The sequence below is a fragment of the Aspergillus clavatus genome, genomic scaffold (assembly GCF_000002715.2).
Source record: "Aspergillus clavatus NRRL 1 1099423829736 genomic scaffold, whole genome shotgun sequence".
In the NCBI taxonomy this organism is placed as follows: domain Eukaryota; kingdom Fungi; phylum Ascomycota; class Eurotiomycetes; order Eurotiales; family Aspergillaceae; genus Aspergillus; species Aspergillus clavatus.
The window spans coordinates 548,359-573,952 of NW_001517111.1; the positions used below are offsets into that span (position 1 = coordinate 548,359).

The 25,594-nt window shown below is 51.8% G+C and overlaps 7 protein-coding genes and 1 non-coding gene across 8 annotated transcripts, besides 12 other annotated features; 5 read left to right on the forward strand and 3 right to left on the reverse strand.

Annotated features, from left to right (window-relative positions):
• Positions 1-1,659, forward strand: ACLA_058940 (aldehyde dehydrogenase; the record flags this gene model as incomplete). Its single annotated transcript, XM_001276657.1, has 4 exons — positions 1-482; positions 557-950; positions 1,016-1,461; positions 1,533-1,659. 4 exons carry the CDS (start codon positions 1-3, stop codon positions 1,657-1,659), a joined length of 1,449 nt encoding a protein of 482 aa, XP_001276658.1.
• A 2,068-nt stretch (positions 1,660-3,727) lies between these two features.
• Positions 3,728-3,778: a microsatellite.
• Positions 3,728-3,779: a microsatellite.
• A 127-nt stretch (positions 3,780-3,906) lies between these two features.
• On the forward strand, positions 3,907-6,049 carry osm1 (putative fumarate reductase Osm1; the record flags this gene model as incomplete). Its single annotated transcript, XM_001276658.1, has 5 exons — positions 3,907-3,946; positions 4,024-4,092; positions 4,146-4,383; positions 4,451-5,895; positions 5,952-6,049. 5 exons carry the CDS (start codon positions 3,907-3,909, stop codon positions 6,047-6,049), a joined length of 1,890 nt encoding a protein of 629 aa, XP_001276659.1.
• A 372-nt stretch (positions 6,050-6,421) lies between these two features.
• Positions 6,422-6,449: a microsatellite.
• A 15-nt stretch (positions 6,450-6,464) lies between these two features.
• On the reverse strand, positions 6,465-7,577 carry ACLA_058960 (uncharacterized protein; the record flags this gene model as incomplete). Its single annotated transcript, XM_001276659.1, has 1 exon — positions 6,465-7,577. One exon carries the CDS (start codon positions 7,575-7,577, stop codon positions 6,465-6,467), a length of 1,113 nt encoding a protein of 370 aa, XP_001276660.1.
• Positions 6,701-7,075: a mobile genetic element.
• A 1,531-nt stretch (positions 7,578-9,108) lies between the features above and the next one.
• On the forward strand, positions 9,109-11,041 carry ACLA_058970 (protein phosphatase 2A regulatory subunit CDC55; the record flags this gene model as incomplete). The annotated part of the gene is made up of 5 exons (XM_001276660.1): positions 9,109-9,152; positions 9,359-9,399; positions 9,514-9,611; positions 9,671-10,319; positions 10,395-11,041. The coding sequence occupies 5 exons, from the start codon at positions 9,109-9,111 to the stop codon at positions 11,039-11,041; spliced, it is 1,479 nt and encodes a 492-aa protein (XP_001276661.1).
• A 104-nt stretch (positions 11,042-11,145) lies between these two features.
• Positions 11,146-11,186: a microsatellite.
• Positions 11,150-11,182: a microsatellite.
• Positions 11,187-12,597: 1,411 nt separating the features above from the next.
• On the forward strand, positions 12,598-18,184 carry ACLA_058980 (transcriptional regulator SIN3; the record flags this gene model as incomplete). The annotated part of the gene is made up of 9 exons (XM_001276661.1): positions 12,598-12,698; positions 12,777-12,844; positions 12,923-13,569; positions 13,693-13,793; positions 13,842-14,562; positions 14,635-15,114; positions 15,305-16,165; positions 16,223-17,461; positions 17,534-18,184. The coding sequence occupies 9 exons, from the start codon at positions 12,598-12,600 to the stop codon at positions 18,182-18,184; spliced, it is 4,869 nt and encodes a 1,622-aa protein (XP_001276662.1).
• Positions 14,121-14,143: a microsatellite.
• Positions 18,185-19,203: 1,019 nt separating the features above from the next.
• Positions 19,204-19,235: a microsatellite.
• Positions 19,236-19,765: 530 nt separating this feature from the next.
• Positions 19,766-21,549, forward strand: coaT (acetyl-CoA hydrolase ACH1; the record flags this gene model as incomplete). Its single annotated transcript, XM_001276662.1, has 4 exons — positions 19,766-19,908; positions 19,997-20,237; positions 20,302-21,267; positions 21,322-21,549. 4 exons carry the CDS (start codon positions 19,766-19,768, stop codon positions 21,547-21,549), a joined length of 1,578 nt encoding a protein of 525 aa, XP_001276663.1.
• Positions 21,550-22,111: 562 nt separating this feature from the next.
• Positions 22,112-22,136: a microsatellite.
• A 152-nt stretch (positions 22,137-22,288) lies between these two features.
• Positions 22,289-22,745, reverse strand: ACLA_059000 (uncharacterized protein; the record flags this gene model as incomplete). Its single annotated transcript, XM_001276663.1, has 3 exons — positions 22,289-22,328; positions 22,450-22,574; positions 22,665-22,745. The coding sequence occupies 3 exons, from the start codon at positions 22,743-22,745 to the stop codon at positions 22,289-22,291; spliced, it is 246 nt and encodes an 81-aa protein (XP_001276664.1).
• A 101-nt stretch (positions 22,746-22,846) lies between these two features.
• Positions 22,847-22,895: a microsatellite.
• Positions 22,863-22,894: a microsatellite.
• Positions 22,896-23,706: 811 nt separating the features above from the next.
• Positions 23,707-23,743: a microsatellite.
• ACLA_059010 lies at positions 23,744-23,817 on the reverse strand. The gene has a single exon. It is a non-coding gene; the product is annotated as a tRNA-Val (tRNA).
• Between the last annotated feature and the right edge of the window lie 1,777 nt (positions 23,818-25,594).

Sequence of the window (25,594 nt, forward strand, 5' to 3'; positions counted from 1 at the left end):
ATGGCCTCACCAAACGATGCGGACAACGCACCCACCCCTCCATCAGTGATCCCCCTGATTATCGACGGCAAAGAGGAATTCACCCCTTCTACTTTTGATGTGATCAGTCCTTATACCAATGAGCCCTGCTGGGTAACATCCAGTGCCACTCCCCAGGACGCCATCCGCGCCGTTGAGGCCGCCGAAGCAGCGTTCCCCGCATGGTCGCAGACAAAGCCCACTGTTCGCAGGGATATTCTGCTCAAGGCAGCGGATATTTTAGAGACTCGCTTAGTCCAGAATGCGGAGTACATGCGCACCGAGATGGGCGCGGATGTCGGCGCATCGCAATTCTTTATCGCTCCGCTGGGTATTCGTATGCTAAGGGAAGTTGCGGGACGCATCACTTCGATTTGCGGAAGTGTTCCTGTTGTTGAAGAGGAGGGCCAGAGTGCGATTGTCTACAAGGAGCCTATGGGCGTGATTCTCGGAATTGTACCATGGTATGCTTGTTCTCAGGGAAGAGCATTTCTTGCTTTCTTGACTCCTACTCACTATAGGGAATGTGGTATTATAGGAATGCGCCGTATGTCTTTGGGATTCGATCTGCGGCGTGCGCACTCGCTGCTGGCAACACTACTGTCTTGAAATCTTCCGAACTCTCCCCTTGTTCATACTGGGCGATTGCTCGCGCCTTCGTTGATGCTGGGTTGCCCGCAGGCTGCTTCAACCTCATCTCGTGCCGTCCTCAAGATGCCGCTGAAGTTGTCAACGCGATGATTGAGCATCCGGCTGTGCGCAAAATCAACTTCACCGGCAGTACGGCGGTGGGAAGGAAGATTGCCCGAGCCTGTGGTCAAAATCTGAAGCCTTGTTTGATGGAGTTGGGAGGAAAGAACAGCGCCATTGTCTGTGAGGATGCGAATATCGAGACCGCGGTCAAGGCGGTGCTGGCCGGCGCCTTCTTGAATGTGAGGACTTCGTCTCCACCTGGGGCTTTTTCTGCTTCGATCAACTGACATCTTCCATTACTTAGTCTGGCCAAATTTGCATGTCCACAGACAGAATTCTGGTCCACTCGTCCATTGCGCCGACCTTCATGGATGCGTTGAAAAAAGCTCTTGACTCGAACCTCGATCCTTCAGCTCCTCCCCCCACCTTGGTGAACGTTGCCTCAAAAGCGCGCGTGGGAAATCTGATTGATAAAGCCCTCGCGTCCGGCGCTCACATGATTCACGGTTCGGTTGAGAAGACAGTCGGGGTATCAGGAGTGCGCATGGCACCAGTACTTCTGGGCGGGGTGAAGGAAGACATGGAGATATGGCAGGAGGAGGCGTTCGCCTCTGTCGCATCATGTATGGTCGTCAACAGCGACGAGGAAGCTATTCGGATCGCCAATGGCAGTGGATATGGACTGTCCGCGGCGGTGTTCACTGAGAACCTGAGAAGGGGACTTGCGATCGCCAAGAAGATTCAATCAGGGTAAGTTATTTCTCATTCCATATGCCGCTAGTTGTCTGGCTAATCGGTCGCAGCGCAGTACATATAAACAGTATGACGGTCCATGACGAGCCCGTTCTCCCACATGGTGGAGTTAGGAACAGTGGATGGGGCCGATTCAATGCTGCTCAGGGACTTGAGGAATTCCTCGTTACCAAGAGCGTGACATGGATGGATTGATTGAAGGAAAATCGCGTGAATAGCAGCGTTATGTATTGATACCATTTGACTTTTCTTTTTGTTGTAGGCCCTCGAGGCCTCGAGTAGCCCATCCGTCCAATGTACAAGGGACCAAAGTACTCCGATGGTTCTGAAACCAGAGGCATATTCATGTACTCTCAGTCTCTCAGTCTCACTAGATACATTCCGACTTCCGAGTGAACCTTTCCGAGTCCACCGTAGCTCTCTACCAGTAGCAGGATTGCGGAAGAAACCCCAGCGCACAACAACTGGGGAATCCTGCCGAGTGCCGACAATATCCGTCAAGATCTATCGGCCGACTCATTCACACCAGCCCGAGAAAAGCGTTTGGTCTAGTTTCCTGAGTACTCTCAAGTCTCAACCTCGAAATCTGGCTTGGGAGATATCATACCGAGTCAGACGCGAAGCGTTTCTATCTGCGATGTTTCTATATTGCTATAATTATCCAAAAGCTATACAATCAGACCTGAAATCATAAACATTAAGTCCAGGTTCTTGTTACTGAACATCTTCCACGAAGATCGGCTGTTGAGTACCCAAAATGGAAACTTCAATGAGCGGCCTGATTATGTCAGGTACTTGGTTCGGATTTTGAAACCCCGCATTTGATTGGTGGCAGATCCAGTCTATGAGGTCATTTCCTGGCAGATCAAAAAGGGACAAATCAAGTTGCCGAGATGTGTCCACGTGATCAATTGCCATGATCCAAAGTTCTCTCTGTATTGTAAGTGCGCCGTATGATCTTTGCCATTATTATGTACAGCGTGGAATGTTGAGCTTACTCTGTAGAATTCTTAGGGTCAGGTCGTAGATGCCGTCTCGAAAGACGTTTGTCTGGGGACATAGGGCGGTTAAATGGTTGATCTAGGCATTGCTTGGTATCCCGTGTTCTCCATAGTGGTGAGGACGGACTGAGGAGATCATACCATATTGGAGAACCGTCGATGCTCGGTCCGAGGTACATGACGAATGCATTTTTTGCTATCTGCCGCTTGGCTGCAAGGTTGCATTGCATAATTATTAGATGGAGTACTAGTTAACTGGCATAACAATGGTCTACTAGCTTGGTACAAGGCAGGACTTGGCAGACAATCGGACATGATAGAGATCTATAGCTTCCTCTGTAGACGTACAAATTACGACTAGATACCTAGGTATGGAATAGTGGAATTCACGTTGCGCTTTCTATTACCCACGGCCACCGGCCACCAGTTATGGGGACAGTCCACATTTTATCGAACTGTTGCACCCAACAATTCAAGCAAGTGTCATTATTATTAGCAAGCAGTCAACGGCCCAAAACTCTTAGCGAACTACTCTAAACACATTCTCCATCAAGAGTAGCACAAAAAGAGGTTAGAAATAGTCGTACTAGTTGACAGCTGACTTTGCCCATACAGAGCATGTGAGAGTTCCTTGAAACTGGGGTATGAGGAGGAAGATGTGGGGGAGCAGGATCAAGCCTATAGAGTACAGAGTACAGAGTATGGAGTACCTAAGGTACGGAGTAGGTCAAATACTCCGTAAGTACCAAGGTAGCTAGTATCTATCTGGTGACTCCAGATGATGATTACATGGCCTGAATTCTTGTTCGCTCCTGAGTCTGTAACTTCAGCATGTGATAGACAGTTAACTGCAGGGATAGTTATGATGATGATGAGATACACGTGTGTGTATTCACTCTGTTTGGACTTCCATTTTTACTGTAAGATATGTAGATGATGGAGATGTCAAAAGGACAACTGAACCTCATTATCCACAGTCAATAATGAGCATGAACAAACCAGAAGGACTCTAATTCAGCATTACTCCTTCTAGACCCATCTCATCCATCATCCATCATCAGCCCACCCCCATAGGTTAGCACCAGAAATGGAGTCTTTCGTCGGTCGGATATCAATGGATGGATGTCAAGACTCAAGACTAAGGTAGGTAGATGGGTCTGTAAGGTATCCGCAATACGATACATACTGTCTGTGCCTCGGCCGAATAAAGCGACAAGCCAATGCTCTGTCTGTCCTGTCGGCTTCTGAACTTCTCCCCCGGATCTCTCTCTCTCTCTCTCTCTCTCTCTCTCTCTCTCTCTCTCTGCTTCTCTCATACTTTAAGAAGATCTCGCCCATCTTCCCTCCTGGATTCACCTTCCTCTCCCTCTTTTGAAACTCTATCCCTCATTCTCTTCTTTCCGTTGTTGTTTAGTTTCATCTTTCCCATATACACATCAAGATGGCCACTTCCCCCAGAGTCATCGTGGTCGGTGGTGGATGTAAGTGACAGCTTTCCCCGCATATCGTATCGGCTGTGGTCCGCGCTCCTCTTGCTGACCATTACCTCGTCTCTCAGTGTCCGGCCTCAGTGCCGCCCACACCGTCTACCTCAACGGAGGCAACGTGCTTGTTCTTGATAAGCAGGGTACGTGTCGGTCTCTTTTGAGAATGACGAACCATCCAGACTAATTGGATCAGCCTTTTTCGGTGGTAACTCCACCAAGGCTACCTCCGGTATCAACGGTGCCCTCACCCGCACCCAGGTCGACCTCGGAATCCAGGACAGCGTGAAGATTTTCTACGAAGATACCCTTAAATCCGCCAGAGACAAGGCTCGTCCGGAGCTGATCAAGGTCCTCACATACAAGTCCGCTGCTGCGGTTGAGTGGCTGCAGGATGTTTTCAACCTTGATCTCACTCTCGTTTCTCGTCTTGGGTGAGTGGTCTCTACTTCTCTGGCGCTTTTTTTCTGGAATTTTTCCATCGTGCTAATGTATTCAAAGTGGTCACTCCCAACCCCGCACACACCGTGGTCACGATGCCAAGTTCCCCGGTATGGCCATCACATATGCTCTCATGCAGCGGTTAGAGGAGCTCAGCGAGAAGGAGCCCGAGCGTGTACAGATCGTCAAGAAGGCCCGTGTCACCTCCATCAACAAGTCTGGAAACACAGTGACTGGTGTCACTTATGAGTTGAACGGCGAGACCCAAACCGCTGACGGTGTGGTTGTCTTGGCTACTGGTGGTTATGCTGCCGACTTTGGCGATGGCTCTCTGCTGAAGCAGCACCGTCCCGATACTTTTGGCCTGTCCAGCACCAACGGTACCCACGCCACCGGTGATGGCCAGAAGATGCTGATGGCCATTGGTGCCAACGGTATCGACATGGACAAGGTCCAGGTTCACCCCACGGGTCTGGTTGACCCCAAGGACCCCAACGCCAAGTTCAAGTTCCTTGCCGCTGAGGCCCTCCGTGGCGAGGGTGGTCTGCTTCTCAACTCCGATGGACAGCGATTCTCTGACGAGCTGGGCCACCGTGACTACGTCTCGGGCCAGATGTGGAAGGAGAAGGAGAAGGGCAAGTGGCCCATCCGCCTGGTCCTCAACAGCAAGGCCTCCAATGTTCTGGACTTCCACACCCGTCATTACTCCGGCCGCGGTCTGATGAGAAAGATGACTGGTAAAGAGCTGGCCAAGGAGATCGGCTGTGGTGAGGCTGCTTTGAAGAAGACTTTCGATGAATACAACGCCATTGCCGATGGCAAGCAGAAGGATCCCTGGGGCAAGCGCTTCTTCCATAACCTGCCTTTTGAGATCAACGATGATTTCCACGTTGCTCTCATGGAGCCCGTGCTGCACTTCACCATGGGAGGTATCGAGATTAACGAGCACGCCGAGGTCTTGAACTCGGAGAAGGCTCCCTTCGACGGCCTCTATGCCTGCGGTGAGCTTGCAGGTGGTGTTCATGGTGCCAACCGTCTCGGCGGCTCTTCCCTGCTGGGCTGCGTCGTCTACGGTCGTGTTGCCGGTGACAGTGCTAGTGAGTACCTGTTCAAGAAGCTGACGTCCGGCTCCACTGCCCAGCAGCGTCTGGGCCAGATCTCTCTGCACATCGATCCTTCCACTCCGGGCAAGATCTCCGTTGAATGGACCGGTGCTCCTGGCGGTGCCGGTGGCGCCCAGCTCCCCGCTGCCTCTGCTGAGGCCATACAGACTGGCGGCTCTGGCGCTCCCGCCCCTGCTGCCGAGGCTTCGAAGCCCAACGACATCTCCAACTTCAAGATTCCCGAGAAGGAGTACTCGATGGAGGAGATCGCCAAGCACAACAAGAAGGACGATCTCTGGATCGTCGTCAAGGGCGTCGTCCTGGACGTGACCAACTGGCTCGACGAGCACCCCGGCGGTGCTAACGCTCTCTTCAACTTCATGGGCCGTGACGCCACAGAAGGTATGTGCATGCCCTCATTCTTTCCTCACCCATTCCAGCCTCTAACAATGTCACAGAATTCGCCATGCTTCACGACGACGAGGTCATCCCCAAGTACGCCAGCCAGACCGTCATCGGCCGCGTCAAGGGCCAGACCCCTAGCCTGGAGTTCTAAGCCCCTGCGAATATAGATGTGGAAACGAAATTTGATCCTTTTGTTATATCCGGGGGGGGGGACAAAACTCCCTTACCATCCCCCTTCCCCCTCCAATGATACCGCTGATTTGATACATACCCCTGCTTGAAGCCCTGTCTATTTTGTGCCCGCCGTTTATGTCATGACATGCCGGGGTGGAATGCCCGCTTGCTTTTATGTGATTTAGTCTTGGTCTGTATGATATAAATATGGATATCTTGAGATTCTCATCTGCTCGTAGTTTAATTCGTGTCTTGTAAGATTGGCTGATGACCCGTAATACTATGCAGCTCGTTCTATCCTATTCAACCTGCATTCTATTGCAAACACAACTACTTCCCAACTAACCAAATATGTATATATATAATATATATATATAAGTCCTACCACCAGTTTATCTTTGCATATGCCCCAAAATCATCTTCAACCGCCGAACCGCCGGCCCATCCTCCACCAGCGCATCCCGCCCCTGCTCCTTCGCCACCTCGATCTCCTCCGCCGCCGCCTCCAGCGTCGGCCGCAGATACCCCCACACTTCATCGTGGTACCTCTCCTCCACGGCAATCCAGTCGGCGGCACCCGGTAGATTCGTCAGGACGGCGTCCCGCAGCGCGGTCACGTCTGTGGCTATGCTGGCGGGCACGCTGTCGAGGATGGAATCGATGTCCGGGACGAGGCTGAGCGAGGTGAGTCTGTGCGGTTGGTGCGCGGGGGTGGAGGGATCGACTGTGGCGGAGCGGCGGAAGGAGTCGAGCATCTCGATCTCGGAGGAAGTTAGTTGCGGGGGGAGGGGGTCGGTTTCGACGGGCTCGAAGGGTTCGTCGGCTGTTTGGGGGAAGTCTGGGTTGAAGGATGGGGAGGAGAGGAGGGAGATGACGGCGGCGCCGTCGGTGGGTAGGGTCGTTGCGGTCGTTGGGAGGGATGATTGCCATGTGTGGGTGTGGTGTTCGCTGTCTGCGTGGGCACTGGTAGATGAGGGCTCGTTTGTTGAGGTTGATGTAGAGTCGCTAGCTTTTCCTTTTCCTTTTCCTTTTACTTCCTGGCTGTCGATGCCTATCGCGGACGCGGAGAAGTCGATGTCGCTGCGTAAATGCGGTTCGTCGTATGTGCGCTGGAACTCGTCCTCGGTGAGTGGGGGCAGCTCGAAGGCACCGTGCTGACCCGTTGATGCCGATCGAAACGAGTCTGCCGGGAGATGTGCGGATTGCCCCCTCGTCGACGAGGCCGGCGCAGTAGTATCCCTGTGTTGGTCTACCGCTGCGAGGGCTGCGGTCGCTGGCGACGACGGGCCAGCTTTGCTGCCGCCGCCGAGGACTTGAGCTGCATTCGCCGAGGGCCCGGTCGCGGAGAAGGCACTTCTTGCCAGCCCCGAGGCCGAGCTTTGGATCCGACTGGCGAGCGACGGGGAGCTCTGGTTTTCAGTGGTATCTTTGCGCGAATTGGCCTGTTTGCTGGGGTTGCTGGGGGGTTTCTCGCCCGTGCCCCGCTTCTCGCTGCTGTCGGACATGTCGATGGCGGGGGGGTTAGCTGTGTGACGTTTATTGCACAATGCACATCAAGTGGTTGCTTTTTGACGCACGGCGGAAATTAAATCCTGGTCTTGGGGTAAGTCAATCGGAAGAGAATCCTGATAGGAATTCATGAAGTAGAAGTCGATTGTGACACTTGAGAAGGCCATCGTCTGGGCCGTCGGCTCAATGGCGTCGGAATGGACAGGAAGGCATGTGAAGAGCCTCAGGCCAACAACAACTGAGGGTGAGGGAGGGCAGCCAGTAGATAAATCCCATAGTTTGCAGACAACAATTCTTGGACGTGAGTTTCTAATGGGTTCCTTCGTGTAATTCAACGACCAAGATCATTCAACAACATGATTATGTGGTGGCATAAGTATGCATTAGGTCGTCCCCATGTGGGCTGGCTGGATCAAAGGGTCCACGATGATAAGAAGCAGCAGCACGAACAAGCTCATGGGAATGTCAGGAATGCACGCCGTTCCTGGAAAATGAGATCAGGAATGACACCAGACTGATCGATATCATTCTTGACCTTGACAATCATGAGCTCAACCACACCTTGTGAACAATAACAAGATACCCTTCATAGTAGCAGAGACTTGTAGAGTTACAGCGCCAGTAAAATGGTTGATGTCAGTAGTAGTAGTAGTAGTTGTTGGGCGCTTTTGCGTTGTTCGTGCTTGGAGAGCCAGTCAGTCTCCACCGCCGCCTCACCTCAACCTCTCTATTATTATGCTTCTCTCAGGCTTCCCTTCCCTTTCCCCCCCCCCCTCCTCCCACTACTATCTATCTACTACTGCTTCCTCTTGGCTTGTGCTCTCTTCCTTTAAGCTTCTCCTGCAGACCGCCATCGTCTGTTGTTTCTTTACCCTCCCCTCTTCATCCCTTTTCACCACCAAAAATAAAAGACAAAGGAGAAGAGGCATCAAAAATTACACAGAAGAGGGTTAACGGCAGAAAGCACTTAATGTACCAGGATTTTTCTCCACTCTCACCCCTCCTCTAAATCCCAATCCAGCCCCAGGCTGTCAATCTTTATTCATCTCTTGTCGTCAATTCCAACCTGCAAAAAACCCCCCATCGACGAGTTATTCCTACAGTTCACACGGAAAGACGGTCTCTCTGCCTTACCGATTCTTGTCTGACGTCGCGATCCTTCCGCACTTCACTTTTCTCCCCCCCTCTCCTCTCGTTCTTCGATAGCTTCCTAGACCACACTACTACTGTATACCTTCAGTCCCATCAGGTTCAACCCACTCCTCATTGATTTCCCCACTCGAGGCTCGCTTCTCGTCATTCCTGCTTGCTATCGTTCCTCGCCAAAACAACACGGCGAAAATATATCGAAAATATCAACCTTCTCGCTCCCGATCCCACCCCCCACCCCCCAATATCGAGTCCTATCCCGCTTCCCGTTTCGTCATCAATCGATATCAAGATCTCGGATCCGAGGGTCTTGCTTTTTGTTTTTCATCTCTCTGATCAACGCTCAGCTACCCAGTCAAGGGTGGTATTCGAAGGAAAATGGTAGACCGGGAGCCAGCTACACCTACCTGGAAGTTCACACAGTGAGTCAAGCGCCGAGGTCCCTTATCTCATTGATGACTATCCTTGGAAGAGGCCGTCAAGACTTGTGATGCCGTGATGTCTGGTCTGGTTCGATCTGGGATTCCCGTGGGACAATGGGCAGCCGTCCCGGAGAGTTGATGGATTACCACCCTTTAGTCAACACGAGTTCATTTTACGAAACACCCCGCTGATGTTCTGACAATAGATGCTTCGGTGACAAGGGCGATGTGGAAGATATCACAGAAGGTATGTGGAGCACCTATTGCAAATGCATGGATTGTGTGAACGGTCACGCACAACAATGGTTGTCATGATATTCTCAAAGGCAAACCGACTAACCATCCGATCAACCAACTATAGCGGATATCATCTCTACGGTCGAGTTCGATCACACGGGTAACTACCTAGCAACAGGAGACAAGGGCGGTAGAGTAGTGCTGTTTGAGCGGAATGAGACGGTAGCGATGCCCCCTGCACTGACCCTCATCTCGATTGAAGGTTCTAATGAATTGGTCAGAAAAAAACCTGCGAGTATAAGTTCCACACTGAGTTTCAGTCGCACGAGCCGGAATTCGATTACTTAAAATCTCTAGAGATCGAAGAGAAGATCAACAAGATAAAATGGTGTAGACGACAGAACGCATCGCATTTCCTCCTTTCGACAAATGACAAGACCATAAAGCTATGGAAGGTGTTTGACAAGTCGCTGAAGGTGGTTGCGGAGAACAACTTATCGAGCGAGCTGACACCGGCGGGTGCGGTGGGTGGTGGAGGGGCGCCGCGTGCGCCCCGGGCGGCCTTCAAGGATGCATCGGCCTTGAAGCTTCCCAGGATGACACATCACGATACAGTCGTTGCCGCCGTGCCGCGGAGAACATACGCCAACGCCCATGCGTATCACATCAACAGCATCTCTGTGAACAGCGATGGCGAGACTTTTATCAGCAGCGACGATCTCCGTATCAACCTGTGGAATCTCAATATTCAGGACCAGAGCTTCAACATTGTCGATATTAAACCCGCAAATATGGAAGAACTGACGGAAGTCATCACGGCCGCGGAATTCCATCCCACCAGCTGCAACTGGTTCATGTACGCGAGCTCGAAGGGCACAATCAAGCTTGCGGACATGCGCCAGCGGGCGCTGTGCGATGAGCACCAAAAGCGTATGTGACCTTGGATATTCTCACAACGTTTCACCTTCTCAAGAGCTTGATAAAACTAACTTCACTGCGATACAGTCTTTGAACAGGAGGAAGACGCCTCCTCTCGCTCCTTTTTCTCCGAAATCATCTCCTCCATCTCCGACGTCCGCTTTTCGCACGATGGCCGGTATATTGTGTCAAGAGACTACCTCACGGTGAAGATCTGGGACGTCAACATGGAGAGGCAGCCGGTGAAGACGATCCCAATCCATGAACATCTGCGACCGCGCTTGTGCGACACATACGAGAACGACAGCATTTTCGATAAGTTCGAGGTAGTTTTCTCAGGTGACGCAGAAAATGTGATGACTGGAAGCTACAACAACAACTTCATGATCTACCCCACCGATCCGGCCAAGGAGACGGAGATTGTGTTGCAGGCCGACAAGTCTGCTTTCAAGGCTAAGAAGGTCGGCGTGCCGACTCCCATGAACAAGGGCCCTGGCAAGAAGAACGGGTCCCGAGCGGGCAGCCCTGCTGGTCCTGGCAGTCGGATGAAGAAGGAGACCGACGCGGACCAGATTGATTTCAACAAGAAGATCCTGCACATGAGCTGGCATCCATACGAGGACAGTATTGCCATTGCCGCTACCAACAACGTCAGTGTTATCTCTTGCCCTTGGTATTATGTTTCGATTGATACTGATTTCATCCCCCAGCTGTTCGTCTTCTCCGCCCTATGAGAAGGGGTCAAACCAGATCGGTTCCATGTCAGGTTGGACAAACGTGTCGGCGTGAGAGACTTTTGAGGGCATACAATACACATCTGAACCAGTTTATAGCGCAGAAGCAAGAAAGAAAGAAAGAAAGAAAGAAAGAAAGAAAAAATAAAGGTTCCTAGCAGCTTCCACAGTCCCACAATCCAAGTTGCCAATTTCAATACCAGAGTTCTATTTCCTAGCTTTCTGTTGGAGTTTGGTCGCCCAGGGGTTTTGTGTCTGCGTCCCCCAGCTTCTTTCTATTTCCTTCTCTGATGATGATATACGAAGCCCTCGCCTTTCCTTCGGTGCGGCTTCTGCGGAGATCTTTTCTGATATGCTATGTGAGGCGTTCCAGGTGCGAAGTCCGATAGAGGGAGAAGACGCGCGGCTACCAGATGATGTTTTTGTTTTGAGTCTCTCTTTTTGCTTGCACGCCGCCGCTTACGATTTCTCATCCTTCTGTATCTGCACTCTATATTGCTCATGTCGCGGTGTCCGCTAGCTATATGTCTCTATTGGGAAATTTCTATAGAGGTCTAATAGTACTACATTCTCGAGATAGCACCTGAACTCGCTTAATGTTGTGGTTCAAGCTGGGAGGGAGATGGGGGTGACGTTGGCGTGCCTTTAGCCTTGGAAAATATATTGTTTCCGATGTTACAGCGTAAGGGACATGATGCTCCATACGCCACAGGGGACTCATCTTGATAGACCAGAGATACAATGAATGACAAGAGATTACCACCAGTTAATGTAACCAAAAATCGAATACCAGAATATCATGTCAATGTCCAAGCTTCGATGGTCGGGTGGAATACCAGTGCATGAGCCCTTGGGATGTCAATGACGTCGGAAGCCATGAGACAGTGACACTTTTTTTCCCGTTAGCGCCAACCAAGACAGTGAAAAAAAAACCCACAGAGCGGCCAGAGCGAGAACAAACAGTGACAAACTGTGAAAAAGACCGGCAGAAATAGCCTCACTGGCCTCAGGCAGGAAAACTCCCATGAAGTGATGAACGCTCACCCAATCAGCCCGATAGGCGGTGAGTGCACAGCTCGGAAAAGCTTCATTCCGGGACAGGGACTCTATGAACCAAAAGGGGCTTAGCGGCGTGAAAGCCTCCGCCTTGTGCTGTTGGAGACCAGCCATGAAGCCCGTCGCGCGCAAACCATCCTCCCTGATCAACTATCTATCTATCAGACGAACTGCTACGCTACTGCTGGAGTTTGGCTGACGCTGTTTTGTCAGTAGCTTTCCTGGCTTCTCCTGTATTGCCAGTCTGTTCTGCCAGTCTTTCTGGTTTTTCCCCCTCCTGTCCTCTGTTGTCCTTGTTCTACACTTATTTCGAGCATCTACAGCACAGTGATGGCTCTGTGAAATGAACCAGAAGGCAAGACCACTGAACTAATCGAGAGCATTGGCCGCATTACCTCAGCCTTTCACTCTGCTACTTCTTTTTCTTTTTCTTTTATTTTTGTCTTGACTTCATATTTCTCTGATCCTTGGGAGCAGGACTCTACATACATGCAGTGATCATGAATTCCTCTGGCAACGATAGCTGGCACCCTGCTGGTGGCCCTCCGCACCCGGGGATGGATCAGATGAACCAACAACCTCGGCCGTTAGGGTCGTTCAGGTATGTCTTCTTCGATGAGGATATGTCATAGTTCCCTTATTGGAACTGCTCGTCGCTGACTCTCTCTTGAATCTACAGTCAGAACCCGCCGCCTCAACAGGGCCCGTCCTCGCAGTCCACCGGACCCGTCCTTCCACCCCCAGCTGGTTAGAGCACACCTTACATGCTATACGTTGGCACAGAGGAAAGAGCCTGGAGTGTTGGCTGACCCGTTACTGCTTCAGGTCCTTATCACCCTGCTGGTCAGAACCCCGGCCACTCCCTCCCCGGGCTAGCGGAATTGAGCCAGACACACGGTGGTCCACATCAACCTCCTGCGTACGCCCAGCACCCTTCGGCCCCCTCGCATCCTGCAGGGCATTCGTTGCCGGGTATCGGCCAGTCAATGCAACATCCGTCGCCGCAGTCGCTCAATCGAGACCGCGAGCGGGATTCTAGGGAACGCGAGTTGATCGAAAGACAACGGCAGCAAGAGGAGATGGTTCACAGGGAGCGCGAACAGCGGGAGCGAGAACGTGAGCAACTCGAGCGCCAGCGTGAACAGGGACATCACCCCGTGCAGAGTCATACCGGGTCGATCCCCTTGCATCAGCCCGTGGCGTCGAAAGTGCCGAATACCATCCACGGACCCAATGGTTTGTTATCTCATCTCGGGTCGAATCCTCCCAACGGCCCGCAGGGCCCTATGCAACCCTCTGGGGCCCCTGGTGGGATCTATGGTGCCCAGATGCAGCACGGAGAAGGCACTGCCAGGACGTACATGCAGCACCCTGCTGGTCCTCCCGGACAACCCATGATGTTCAATGCTTCGGGGGCTCCGATCCCTGGCAATGTCGCGGCGCTTGCGCAGGGGCAGCAGCCGATTCTGAATGTGAGTATAGATCAGTTCTTCTGTGCATTCCTTTTCCGCACCTCAGGTCATCCCATGCATATCCCTGAGATGACTTCTTTTCGTCATCAATCGGAAGTGCCGTTTACTGACAGCACTTGTTAGGATGCGCTCAGCTACCTAGACCAGGTCAAGGTTCGCTTCGTTGATCAGCCGGACGTATACAATCGCTTTCTGGACATCATGAAGGACTTCAAGAGCCAGGCGTGAGTACTTCGCTCTGACACTTTATGATTTTCGCTAATCCGCTCTAGGATTGACACACCGGGAGTAATTCAACGCGTGTCCACTCTTTTCAATGGCCACCCTGCCCTCATCCAGGGATTCAATACTTTTCTGCCGCCAGGTTATCGCATCGAATGTGGTACGGAGGACAATCCGGATGCGATCAGAGTGACTACTCCTTCAGGCACGAATACTCTTAACATGCCCCGCCCACGCCCGTCGATGGACTCCGGCGGCGATATGGGACCCGCTGGTGGGATGGGCGCGCACGGCCGTCCTGACTACTACGACCAGGCGCGCCCGGGCTGGCAGCAGCAGCAGCAGCAGCAGCCGCTGCCGCCTCAGGGCCAGCCACAGCAAGGCAACTTGCCGGGCTCGTACTCTCCCGGATCTCGCATGATGGGACCTGGCATGTTCGGACAAGCCGCCCAGGGTCAACATCAAGAACATCACTTTGATTATCCCACCCAACAGGAACAGCAAGCGGCAGCAGGCGCCGCTGCCATGGCCCATCAGCAGGATCAGCGTGGCGTTTCACAACTTCAGGGCGCGGCGGCGGCAACTGCAGCGCTTGGACGGTCCGGGATGATGCAGGTATCCCCTGCTTCCGGACAAGCCGCCGCTTTGAATCAACCTATGAACAACCTTGCAGGCATTGGAACGGGTATGCTGCAAGGCTCACCGGCAGACTTGAATAAGCGTGGACCAGTTGAGTTTAACCATGCGATCAGTTACGTGAACAAGATCAAGGTTGGTATCCATATCTCCTCGGTCGTATCAAATTACAATTTTACTGATACCGCATCCTTGGGCGGGTGATAGAATCGCTTTGCCAGTGCCCCCGAGATCTACAAGCAATTCCTCGAGATTCTGCAGACCTATCAGCGCGAATCGAAACCGATCCAGGACGTTTACGCCCAGGTCACTCAATTGTTCAACACCGCGCCCGATCTTCTGGAAGACTTTAAACAATTCCTGCCCGAGTCTGCAGCACACGCCAAGCAACAGGCAGCCGCTCGCCAGGCGGAAGAAGCGATCCCCATCAGTAACGTGCGTGGTGAGGGTGGATACCCTAGCACGGGTGCCGTCCCTTCACAGACAGCTAGCCGGGACATGAAGATGCCCCCCCTGGGTCAATTTAATGTCAAGGACTCTGCAAAGGAAGGGAAGAAGCGCCGGGGCGGCCCAGGTGCTCCCTCCACTATGAGCTCTTTGATTTCTGGACAGTCCGCCGGTGCTGAGGCTGCAAGAGTTGCTGATGCCCAGCGTCCTGCAACCCTACAGACCGGTAATGCTAATAAGGTGAGCAAATTCAATCCGCTCCATTTTTATCCCTACCATCATCCATACTCCATTCGCTGGATATCTTTCCCTCCCATCCTTTCTTTTACCACCCCCCTTCGAATTTCTAAACACGTATCACTTGACTTCTCCCACACTTTCTACGTTTATCTCCTAACTTGGAAATCTATCACTCACAAATCTTGTTCAGAGAGCCAAAGTACATCATACGAAGCCCAATCAAGCTGAGGTTCCCGCTGTCTCACCGACTCTCGTGCCTGCTCTTCCTGAGCCCATCCAGCCTACCCAGATGATGACACCCAGCCAGGAGGAGGTCGCTTTCTTCGACCGTGTCAAGAAGTACATTGGCAACAAGTCGATGTTCAACGAGTTCCTCAAGCTGTGCAATCTCTACTCGACCGATCTCATCGACCGGAATGTCCTTGTCAAGAGAGCTGCGCAGTACATTGGCTCGAATCCGGAACTCATGGCGTGGTTCAAGCGCTTCATGCACATCGAAGAGCCCGAGGACAAAATTATCGAGACCAAACCGAAGCAGGAATTGGGTGTTGTCAACTTGTCGCACTGTCGCTCCCTTGGACCTAGCTACCGTCTTCTGCCCAAGCGTGAACGGCAGAAGCCCTGCAGTGGTCGTGACCAATTGTGCTACAGTGTTCTCAACGATGAATGGGCTTCTCATCCCACATGGGAGTCTGAAGACTCTGGGTTTGTCGCACATCGCAAAAACCAGTTTGAAGATGCTCTGCATCGTATCGAAGAGGACCGACACGACTACGATCACCACATTGAGGCCTGTACTCGCACGATCCAGCTCATTGAGCCCATCGTCCAGCAATTCCTTGTCATGACCGACGCGGAAAGGGCAGCCTTCAAGCTCCCCCCGGGACTTGGTGGTCAGAGTGAAGCCATCTATCAGCGGGTGATCAAGAAGGTTTATGACCGACAGCGCGGGGCCAGAATCATTCGTGAGATGTTCGACAGACCATGCCACGTTCTTCCCATCGTGCTCTTCCGCTTGAAGCAGAAATGTGAAGAATGGAAAGCTAGCCAGGTAGGATATCACCCATACCTTTTCGCCTTGATTGTGGACTGACGAGTTCGATTACAGCGTGAGTGGGATAAGGTTTGGCGCGAGCAAACGCAAAAGGCGTACTGGCGCAGTCTGGATCACCAAGCGATTGCCAGCAAGGCGATTGACAAGAAACTGTTTGTCGCGAAGCATATCCAGAATGAGATCCAAAGCAAATTCGAGGATGCCCGAGGACTGCGGAAGAGCGGGTTCCCCGTTTCCAGATATCAGTTTGAGTTTACCTTTGATGATCCGGCTGTTCTTATCGACGCCACTCAGCTGCTGCTGCTCTTCATTGATCGAAACTCGGCCGGATTCGGAGCCGATCCCTCCAAGGTGATGGCGTTCATCAAGGACTTTGTGCCGATCTTCTTTGGCATGGACCGTGACACGTTCCACATCTACATGAACGAAATCTCGAGTGGAACACCGCCGGCCGAAGATGGTGAAGACGAGAGCATGATGGCGGAGGACTTCTCCAACTGGCGCAGTAGGAAAGGTGTCAACGGCAAGAAAGTGGATCTTCTTCGCGACGTTCTCGAGCGGCGCAGTGAGAGAGCCAATCGGTCGGACAAAGATCGCAGTACGCCCGCTAGTCGCGATGGAACCCCAGATGCTGTCCCAGTTCCGTCGCCTCCCGTCCCCGACTCTGCCGAGTCGTTTGATGTGGCGGAGTTGAAGTGGATGGAGCATCCCGGACAAGGGAACTTCAATCTCCAGCGGGAATATGCGCTCAACGAGTCCTATGTCAAGAAGGTCCATCATCTGTACGCGAACTTGAACATCTACTGCTTCTTCCGCACGTTCGAGATCTTGTACTCGCGTCTGTTGCGGGTCAAACTGCATGAGAACTATGCTCATGAGCATGTGCGACGTGCGCTGATCCCCAAGCCGGCGCGAGACCTTGGTCTCATTGACAAACTCCCGACCGAGTTCTTCTACGACTGTGATCCGAAGGCGAATCTATATCAACAGATTGTCCGGATGTGCGAAGAGGTCATCAAGGGCGACATGGACGCGTCGCACTTGGAGGAGACGCTACGCCGATACTACTTGCGCACCGGTTACCAGCTCTACAATCTGGAGAAGATGTTTGCCGGGATTGCCAAGTTCGCGGGCTCGATCTTCAACGGTGACTCCAAGGATCGCAGCACCGATATCATCAACCTCTTCTTCAAGGAGCGGGATCGGGAAGAGACCACGCATAACCAGGAGATCCAGTACCGGAAGCAGGTCGAGAGGCTGGTCAAGGACGGCGATATCTATCGCATTACCTATGTGAGTGGACCGTGGATGGTGGTGTAGAGAATTATCGTGACCCCGTTGCTGACTGACTCTCTTTTCATCCAGAAACCCGAGGGCAAGACGACCACCGTGCAGCTCCTCACACCCGAGGACGCGACACTGGAGAATGAGGAGCTGAGCCAGGAAGCGCGCTGGTCGTACTACGTCTCTGCCTACACGATGCGGGATCCGACCGAGGGCGTCCCCTTTACTCAGATGCGGATGCCCTTCCTGAAGCGGAACTTGCCGCCCAAGCTTGAGCAGGAAGAGGAATACATCCGCTACTACCGGCCACTGGTGCATCAGGACGGGCTGATCATCCGCATCTGCGCCAACAGCTACCATATCCTGTACGAGCCCGGCAGCTGCGATTGGTGGTGGCGGCCCAAGGCGCCGTCGGAGGAGGAGTCGGCGGAGGAGCTTGTCAAGGAGGAAGAAGCGGCTGTCAAGGAGCGTCGGCACGACCGGTTCATGGAGAAGTTTGTGAACAACCCCAGCTGGATGCACGGGCTGAGCAAGGACCAAGTCGACGAGTCCAACCAGCGGTACCGGTCGTGGATCAAGGGCCCTGGGCGTGAAGGCGAGAAAAGCCCGGCCGCAGCAACGGTTGCTTCGGCGGAAGAGGCCGGCGCTGGGAAGACCGAACAGGACGATGCCGAGATGCCGGACGCGGAACCCACTGCAGCCGCATCGACGACAGAGACTAAGGAGCAATGAGCCATGGATTGTTTTTCTTTTCCTTTTTTTTTTTTTTGGGATAGGGTTGTTGATTTGATGGTGTTGGTTTTCTTTTCCCTCATTTTTTTTTTTTTTTTTAAACACATATTTTCTTCCATTGCGCTTTTTTTGCTCCTTCTCTGCGGCGGTGTTTTCTCACAGCTGCATGGTTAGCGATACAAGATCTGTATGGTATTGGTTGCACAAATAGGTTCACTACCACTGCTTATGAGGGTTATGGGGACGGGTGTAGAGGGAAATATGGGATGGTGAGCGTGGTCGAGGTGTATTTTGTATTTGTATCTTAGGATGGCATTTTTTTTTTTCTCTCGTGCACACATGATGGTTACTGTCTTGTCTTCATCTTCTCGCAGCGAGCAGTAAGTACTTGTAAGAGTAGTCCTCGTACCTCGTAGCGATCGAGAGATGCGGGATCAACCCCAGGATTCGCTCTCGGTGTGTCACTAGTTAATTCCTCCTTTGCCTCTGGGGAATATGGGAATCTCGAGTTACGAGTATGGACTATGGAGTACCAATTACCGTTGACAGAGATTTCCCACTTTCCCTGGCCCGTGCAGAAGCGACTAGTGAAAGCCTCGAAGTCGAACTAACTAGTTACTCCATACGGAACAGATGGTCCAAAGTCCAAACCCCAAACCTCCGTGTGGCCGAAGCCTCATAACCGACCCAGCCCGAGACTCCGCCGACGGATAAGACTCGGAGATTGGATTGTGGAGGTTGTTCGTGACTACGGAGGACTCGGGAGGGCATTTAAGAGTCTCGATGGACAGCCAGCAAATGCAGGTCTCAATTAGGTTTTTAAAAATTGCTGGAATGTCGTGCAAGGAATGTACGGTAGGAGGATATAGGATAGATGGCACTTCTGGCTACGTTTCTGGCAGATTGTCCCATTTCCGCATGGGGCATTCTTGTCGTTGTGAGAAAAGCACAAAGATCGAGAAACGGCCGAGAGAGGGCCGTTGTGACGTCAGCGTGAGAGATGGTCATCCACTGGGAGGTTTTTTTTTTTTTTTTTTTTCTTTCCCTTTTTCCCCCCCCCCGGAGAGTCTACTACTGTCAATCTGTCGCAGTGTGGCACTTGCGAATGGAAAAAGAATTGACCAAAAAAAAAAACAGTTCGAGAGGAAAATCTGGGGAAGATGCTAGAGGAGAGAGGATGGAGTATCGATAGACCAGAGTAGTAGTAGCTAGCTGGTTATCCATACAAGTATGACTGTCAATGCCACATCGATGAGATAATGAACACACTCTCCCCTTCCCAGCCCACAACCAGCATAATACTACTACTACTCATTAATCACTCAAGGTGCTCAATGAGGGAGGATTTCTCCACCTTTGGCAAACCGTCCTGCCCGTGGGGGAAGGTCCTTAGTCTGGCTGGTCTGTTGCCGTGGCGGACCTTCGACGGATATTTCTATCTTTTTTTTTTCTCCCTCCCCCCTCCTCTTCCTCTTCTTCTTCTTCTTCTTCTCTCTTCCCCCTTTCCTCTCCCTCTCTCTCTCTCTTTGTATCCTCTCCCTCTCCATTCTCTCGACCTCTTACTTCTAATCTCCACTCACAATGGCTGCGTCCGCTCTTCTGAAGAGTCGTGTTCGGCGGCCTTCTTATCTCCAGAAGCTGGCCAAGGCTGAGGACCTCATCGACCTCTTCCCCCACGGCACCTACATCGGCTGGTCCGGGTTCACAGGTGTTGGTTATCCCAAGTATGTTCCCCCTCCCCCCTTTCCGAGTACTTTTCGAATAGCGCAATTGAACCCCATTGTGCTAATATGCGTTGTTTCCCGCCGCCAGGAAAGTCCCTACTGCTCTCGCCGACCATGTCGAGAAGAACAACCTCCAAGGAAAGCTGAAGTACTCTCTGTTCGTCGGCGCCTCGTCCGGCGCGGATACTGAGAACCGCTGGGCGGCGCTGAACATGATTGAGCGTCGGAGTCCGCATCAGGTCGGCAAGGAAATCGCCAAGGGGATCAACAACGGTCAGATCAACTTCTTCGACAAGCATCTGAGCATGTTCCCCTCGGATCTGGTTTATGTGAGTATTTTCTGGAGGCCCGGCCGCGTAAAGGAATTTGGATGCTGATGCCAAGGTAATACAGGGCTGGTATACCATGAACAAGCCCAACAACAAGCTGGATATCGCCGTCATTGAGGCCTCCGCCATCACCGAAGAGGGTGGCATCATTCCCGGTGCTTCCGTCGGCGCGTCGCCCGAGCTCATCCAGATGGCCGACAAGGTCATCATTGAGGTCAACACGGCCAGTCCCTCGTTCGAGGGTCTGCACGATATCACCATGTCGGACCTTCCTCCCAACCGCAAGCCCTACCTCATTATGCAGCCTGAGGACCGCATTGGAACCCCCCACATCCCCATCGACCCCGAGAAGGTCGTGGCCATTGTCGAGTCGGACTACCCCGATCAGACTCTGCCCAACGCGCCTGAGGATGAGAGCTCGCAGGCCATTGCCACCAACCTGATTGAGTTCCTGAAGCACGAGGTCAAGCACGGCCGCCTGCCTCCCAACCTGCTGCCCATCCAGTCCGGTATCGGCAACATCGCCAACGCCGTCATTGGCGGCCTGAGCAAGGGCGGCGCCGACTTCACTCACCTCAAGGTCTGGACCGAGGTGCTGCAGGATTCCTTCCTGGATCTGTTCGACAGCGGCAACCTGGACTTCGCCACGGCCACGTCCATCCGCTTCTCCCCCGACGGCTTCAAGCGCTTCTATGACAACTGGGAGCGTTACGCCGGCAAGCTGCTGCTGCGTTCGCAGCAGGTGTCCAACTCGCCCGAGATCATCCGCCGTCTCGGCTGTATCGGCATGAACACCCCTGTGGAGGTGGACATCTATGCTCACGCCAACAGCACCTGCGTCATGGGCTCGCGCATGCTCAACGGTCTGGGCGGCTCCGCCGACTTCCTGCGCAACTCCAAGTACAGCATCATGCACACCCCCAGTACCCGCCCCAGCAAGATCGACCCCACCGGTGTCAGCTGCATCGTGCCATTCTGCACCCACATCGATCAGACTGAGCACGATCTCGATGTGGTCGTGACTGAACAGGTATGTTTTGCTCATTAGAACCATTGGCGTGACATCAAACTAACAACCACCCAGGGTCTGGCTGACGTGCGTGGCCTCTCTCCCCGCGAGCGTGCTCGCGTCATCATCAAGCACTGCGCCCACCCCGACTACCAGCCCATCCTGACCGACTACCTCGACCGGGCCGAGTATGAGTGCCTGAAGAAGGGCATGGGCCACGAGCCCCACCTGCTCTTCCAGGCCTTCAAGATGCACCAGAACCTGGCCGAGAAGGGAACCATGAAGATCTCCGGCTGGGAATAGGTGCGCACGCCTCAGCGAATCGCAAACAGGAAAAATCATATAAAGATATAAATTGGGTCATGGCATCGGCCATGCAGCGGGGTTTGGGTTCTGGGGTTTCGGGAGTCTTCTTGTATCTTCTTCGATCATGTCTCTGTCTAGCGGTTTTTAGTGTTCTGTAGTGTACCCATCCATTTCATTGCATTCTGGATAATCTTACGTCAGGTCTTGATTCGTAGCGTAACCCTTGCGTGTCGCATGATGTATGTGATGTCGTACGATCTCAATAAGGCTGAGATCTGGAATATCGATCCATAGTGAGATCTGGTAGATCGTGCATACCGCCCGAGTCTCTATTGATCTTGGAATCTTGCAAGTATGCAGTGTGCACCAATCACAGCACATACCTGGAGTCCATATAGAGTACTGTATAGTAACAGAGTGCACGAACTCTTTCCTCCAGTATTTGTCGATATCAACATTGAACCTACGCGTAGTCCAAACTACTCCAAACTCCCCATGCCCAAGTTACATACGTAGTATGTAGTAGTCTACGCCCTCAACCCAGTTACCCCTAAGCAACACACCAACAACAACAACAACAACAAGGGCGAGAAGGGATATAAAGATAATAATAATAGCCATAACAATAATCATGATTGCTCGAAACCGCTAATTGCCAATCTACTCCACAAAAAGTACAAACAAACAAATAATAAACATGGTATCATAAAAACTTCCATCCCGATCCCAAATCGATCTAGTTCGGCGATGGGGGACGGTAACTTCCACCAGTGAATCTGGCATTTGTACGTTAGTGTATTGGTTTTTTTTTATGTTTTTTTTTTGTTTTGGCAAGAGTGATAAGGCACACTAGCCAGGCAGATTGGCTACGCCAGCGGTGCAGTGGTCCAAACATACCGGCTCAGAAGCAACCCAAACAATCCCGGCGACTGGTCTGGCTTGCGCTTGGCCCAGCCGTGGTCGACGTTGTAGTGCTTGACGTCCTGGAGGCCGGCGAAGAGGCCGCGGCCGGCGGTGGGGCGCTAGAGTTCTTTGTTAGCTGTGTTGTTGTTGTGTTGTGTTGATGCGGATATACTCCGTAGAGGGCCAGGACGGGGGGGGGGACGACATACGCGACGTTCAGCGCCAGAGCGAACCCATAAGTCGGCGCCGTAGTCGTTCTGGAGACGGGCGGAGGAGGAGGATTCGGTCATTTTTGCTTTGCTGGTTGAGGATTGTTTTTTTTTTTGGGTTCAAAGTATGCGACTGGCAGAGCTGAGGACTGGTGGAAGATGTGGTTTATTTAATATTGAACTGATGAAGATGTTGGTTGATGCTGATGCTGATGATGATGCTGATGATGAAACTAGGATACACCACCCAGCTCATCTCCCATCCCTTTATACCTAGCACACACAGCCCATCTCATCAGTCTCGATGGTGAAGCCATACCGGAGTACAGTTGCATCCGAGTCACCTCACCTCACCACCTCGCCAGATATTCTGAGGCCGCTCAGCTTTCATTTAGGAAGAACACGGAGGGGTTGGTAGAAGGGTATCCAACCACGAAGCCAGGATTATCGAGCTTCGAGCCATTCCGAATGCAAATGGCGAGAGCGTGATAGGATGGCGTGGTCACAAGCTCGGTGATGAGGGGTGGTGTGGTTATTGTTTGCGGGTTTTTTTCTGTATATCTACTGCGTACAAACTGGCAGGAATGTTTCTATGGCGGCGGTGCGGGTGGCATGATCCGATCCGATCTGATCTCATCTGCCCGGATCCCCCCCCCCCCCCCTCCCCGCGGGCCTTGGGTTTGCGAACGCTGAACACTCAACAGGTAGATAGATACGGAGTAGATGATGTTGGGGTCTTCGACGAGGCTCCAGGATTCTGGTTATTGGGTCGCGATGGTTTGATTCAGAGACAAAAATTTTTTTGTTTTTCCCTATAGTTCTTGAGCTCGGTTGTAGATTCGAGAGTCGGTGCCGGGCGAGGTTATCTGCACTGACGTAGTTCGGGATATCTAGGAACGAAATCTACTTCCCGCGAACACGTGCTCGCCGTAAGATAGTGGTTCCGTGGAATAGATGCAGAGCTATGGAAATCAAATCATACAGTGTAGATTCTACTTAGATATTATACATAGCTCAACATGGATCAGATGTAAGGAAAGGGAAAGAAAAAAAAAAATAAAAAAAAACAAAAGAAGAAATGACCAGTGCCGGGCTCGATCCGGCGACCTTATCGGTGTTAACGATACGTGATAACCAACTACACCAACCGGCCATTGTTGAAGAACGGAGGCCATTTTTGATCTTATAAGCCTGCTTCAAAGTCTGGTTTCGAACTGAACATCAGATAGCCTGCAATATTAAGTCTAGGCAGTCAACCTTAGATGGGTATGTTATTGCCTTTGCGCAACTGCTCTTACAAGTTACATCCTTGGCGAACCCAACGGCACAGACTGGCGTCTCTGGGACAACTCCCTAGTCCTGACTCCTGAACATGTTCCCTTCGATTCCAAAGTTAAACCCCTGAGCGTTGCTAATCTTGGGCGGACTAGGTCGTTCAGGGAACGCTCTGTTGAAACATGTCTTAGACATGGTCGCTTAGGACTCTTTAGTGTTTTTCAGAGAACGATAGTCGACAGCTCCAAGGTACAAGACACTATTTATACGAATGTATCAGAGTATCCTCGAATAGTCATCGTGCTTTCGATGAGGGAGGATCGCTGTTCAATGTGACAGCGCGCCAGGCTAAGCGCCATTAACGAATAGTAAGTATGCTCAAGTTGAAAAGTCAAAGAATGAAAGTAGCCAAAGTCTAACATCACGTCTCAGAGTCAGGGGTAGCACGGCGGCCAGCACGAGAGAACTGAGAAGATGAGGCTAGTCCCGTGATTGTAAGGAGACATCCCCGCAGTGCTTCGGACTCTCCGGACTCCGGAGCCCACATTTCGTAGTCTACAGATCAGATCCCAATGAAGAATATGGGGACTGTCACATTCCGGCAGTTTTCGAAACTACTCCGTATGTCGTTGTTGTTGGGTTCTGCACGAGTTCCAATTCCCAGAACACCCATGACTGGGAAACGGGGATGCTGAGTCAGGGGCTGCGAGAGCACGAGGGGTAAAAGCCATCCCGGAGCATAATGAACCGTCAATCTCCTCCTGAACTATTTGCTAGGCACGGATTGTACTAGCGAAAATTAATATTTGAAGTGCTGCCAAGCAGTCTCTAGGTTGGATCAAGGCTCAAACCTTTGATACGTGGAAGCTGAGATGAACTCAATTCTTGACATCGAGTTGGCAGAGTAACTGTTGGGATCTTCAGTATTTTGACTCTTGACTCTTGAGTCTTGACTTCCTGGAACGGTCATGATGAACAAAAGATCTCAAGCAAGATCAATAGTTGATCCGCCTCAGGCGTCGATCAGCAGTCTAAGCTCAATAGTGCGATGAAACTTCGAGTTAGGAAGATGTATCTATCAATGGAAGTTTTGTTCAGCAAAAGGTAGAGAAAATCCTCAAGACCCTGAGCATTCAGGCACACATGGAGCCATACTACGTACTACGTAAAATGGCTCATCGTTCCGCTGTCTGTTGCAGGAGAGAATATAGTATGCCTGGAGACCAAATCGAATGATCAGATATTTGAAGACATGTCTTGACTTTCAGTTGTTGGCTACTGCAAAGGGCTGAAGTCTAGAAGATCGAGTTGGTGCGATCATCGTGTTTCAGGTGGTTGATTTGGTAATCGGTACTTAATCATTTTAGCAAGGGTGTACATTGCACTGCACAAGGCATAACGGCCACCCCAAATAATAGCCAGTCCATAAGATGTCTGATGCGTAGTGTTTCATCTAAATTAATGGTGCTTGCGGTCTCATCGCCCATCGTCTTCTCCATGATTACTATTCTTGTTATGTTCAAGCGATGTTACCCTGGTTAAAATAATAATAATGAAGTGGAAAGCAGTGGCTGGAGGACTCCGTTGAAACAAAAATAAATGCACGAAAAATAGAAAATCAGATGAAATTACAGTGGATTGCCGGAAATTAAAGC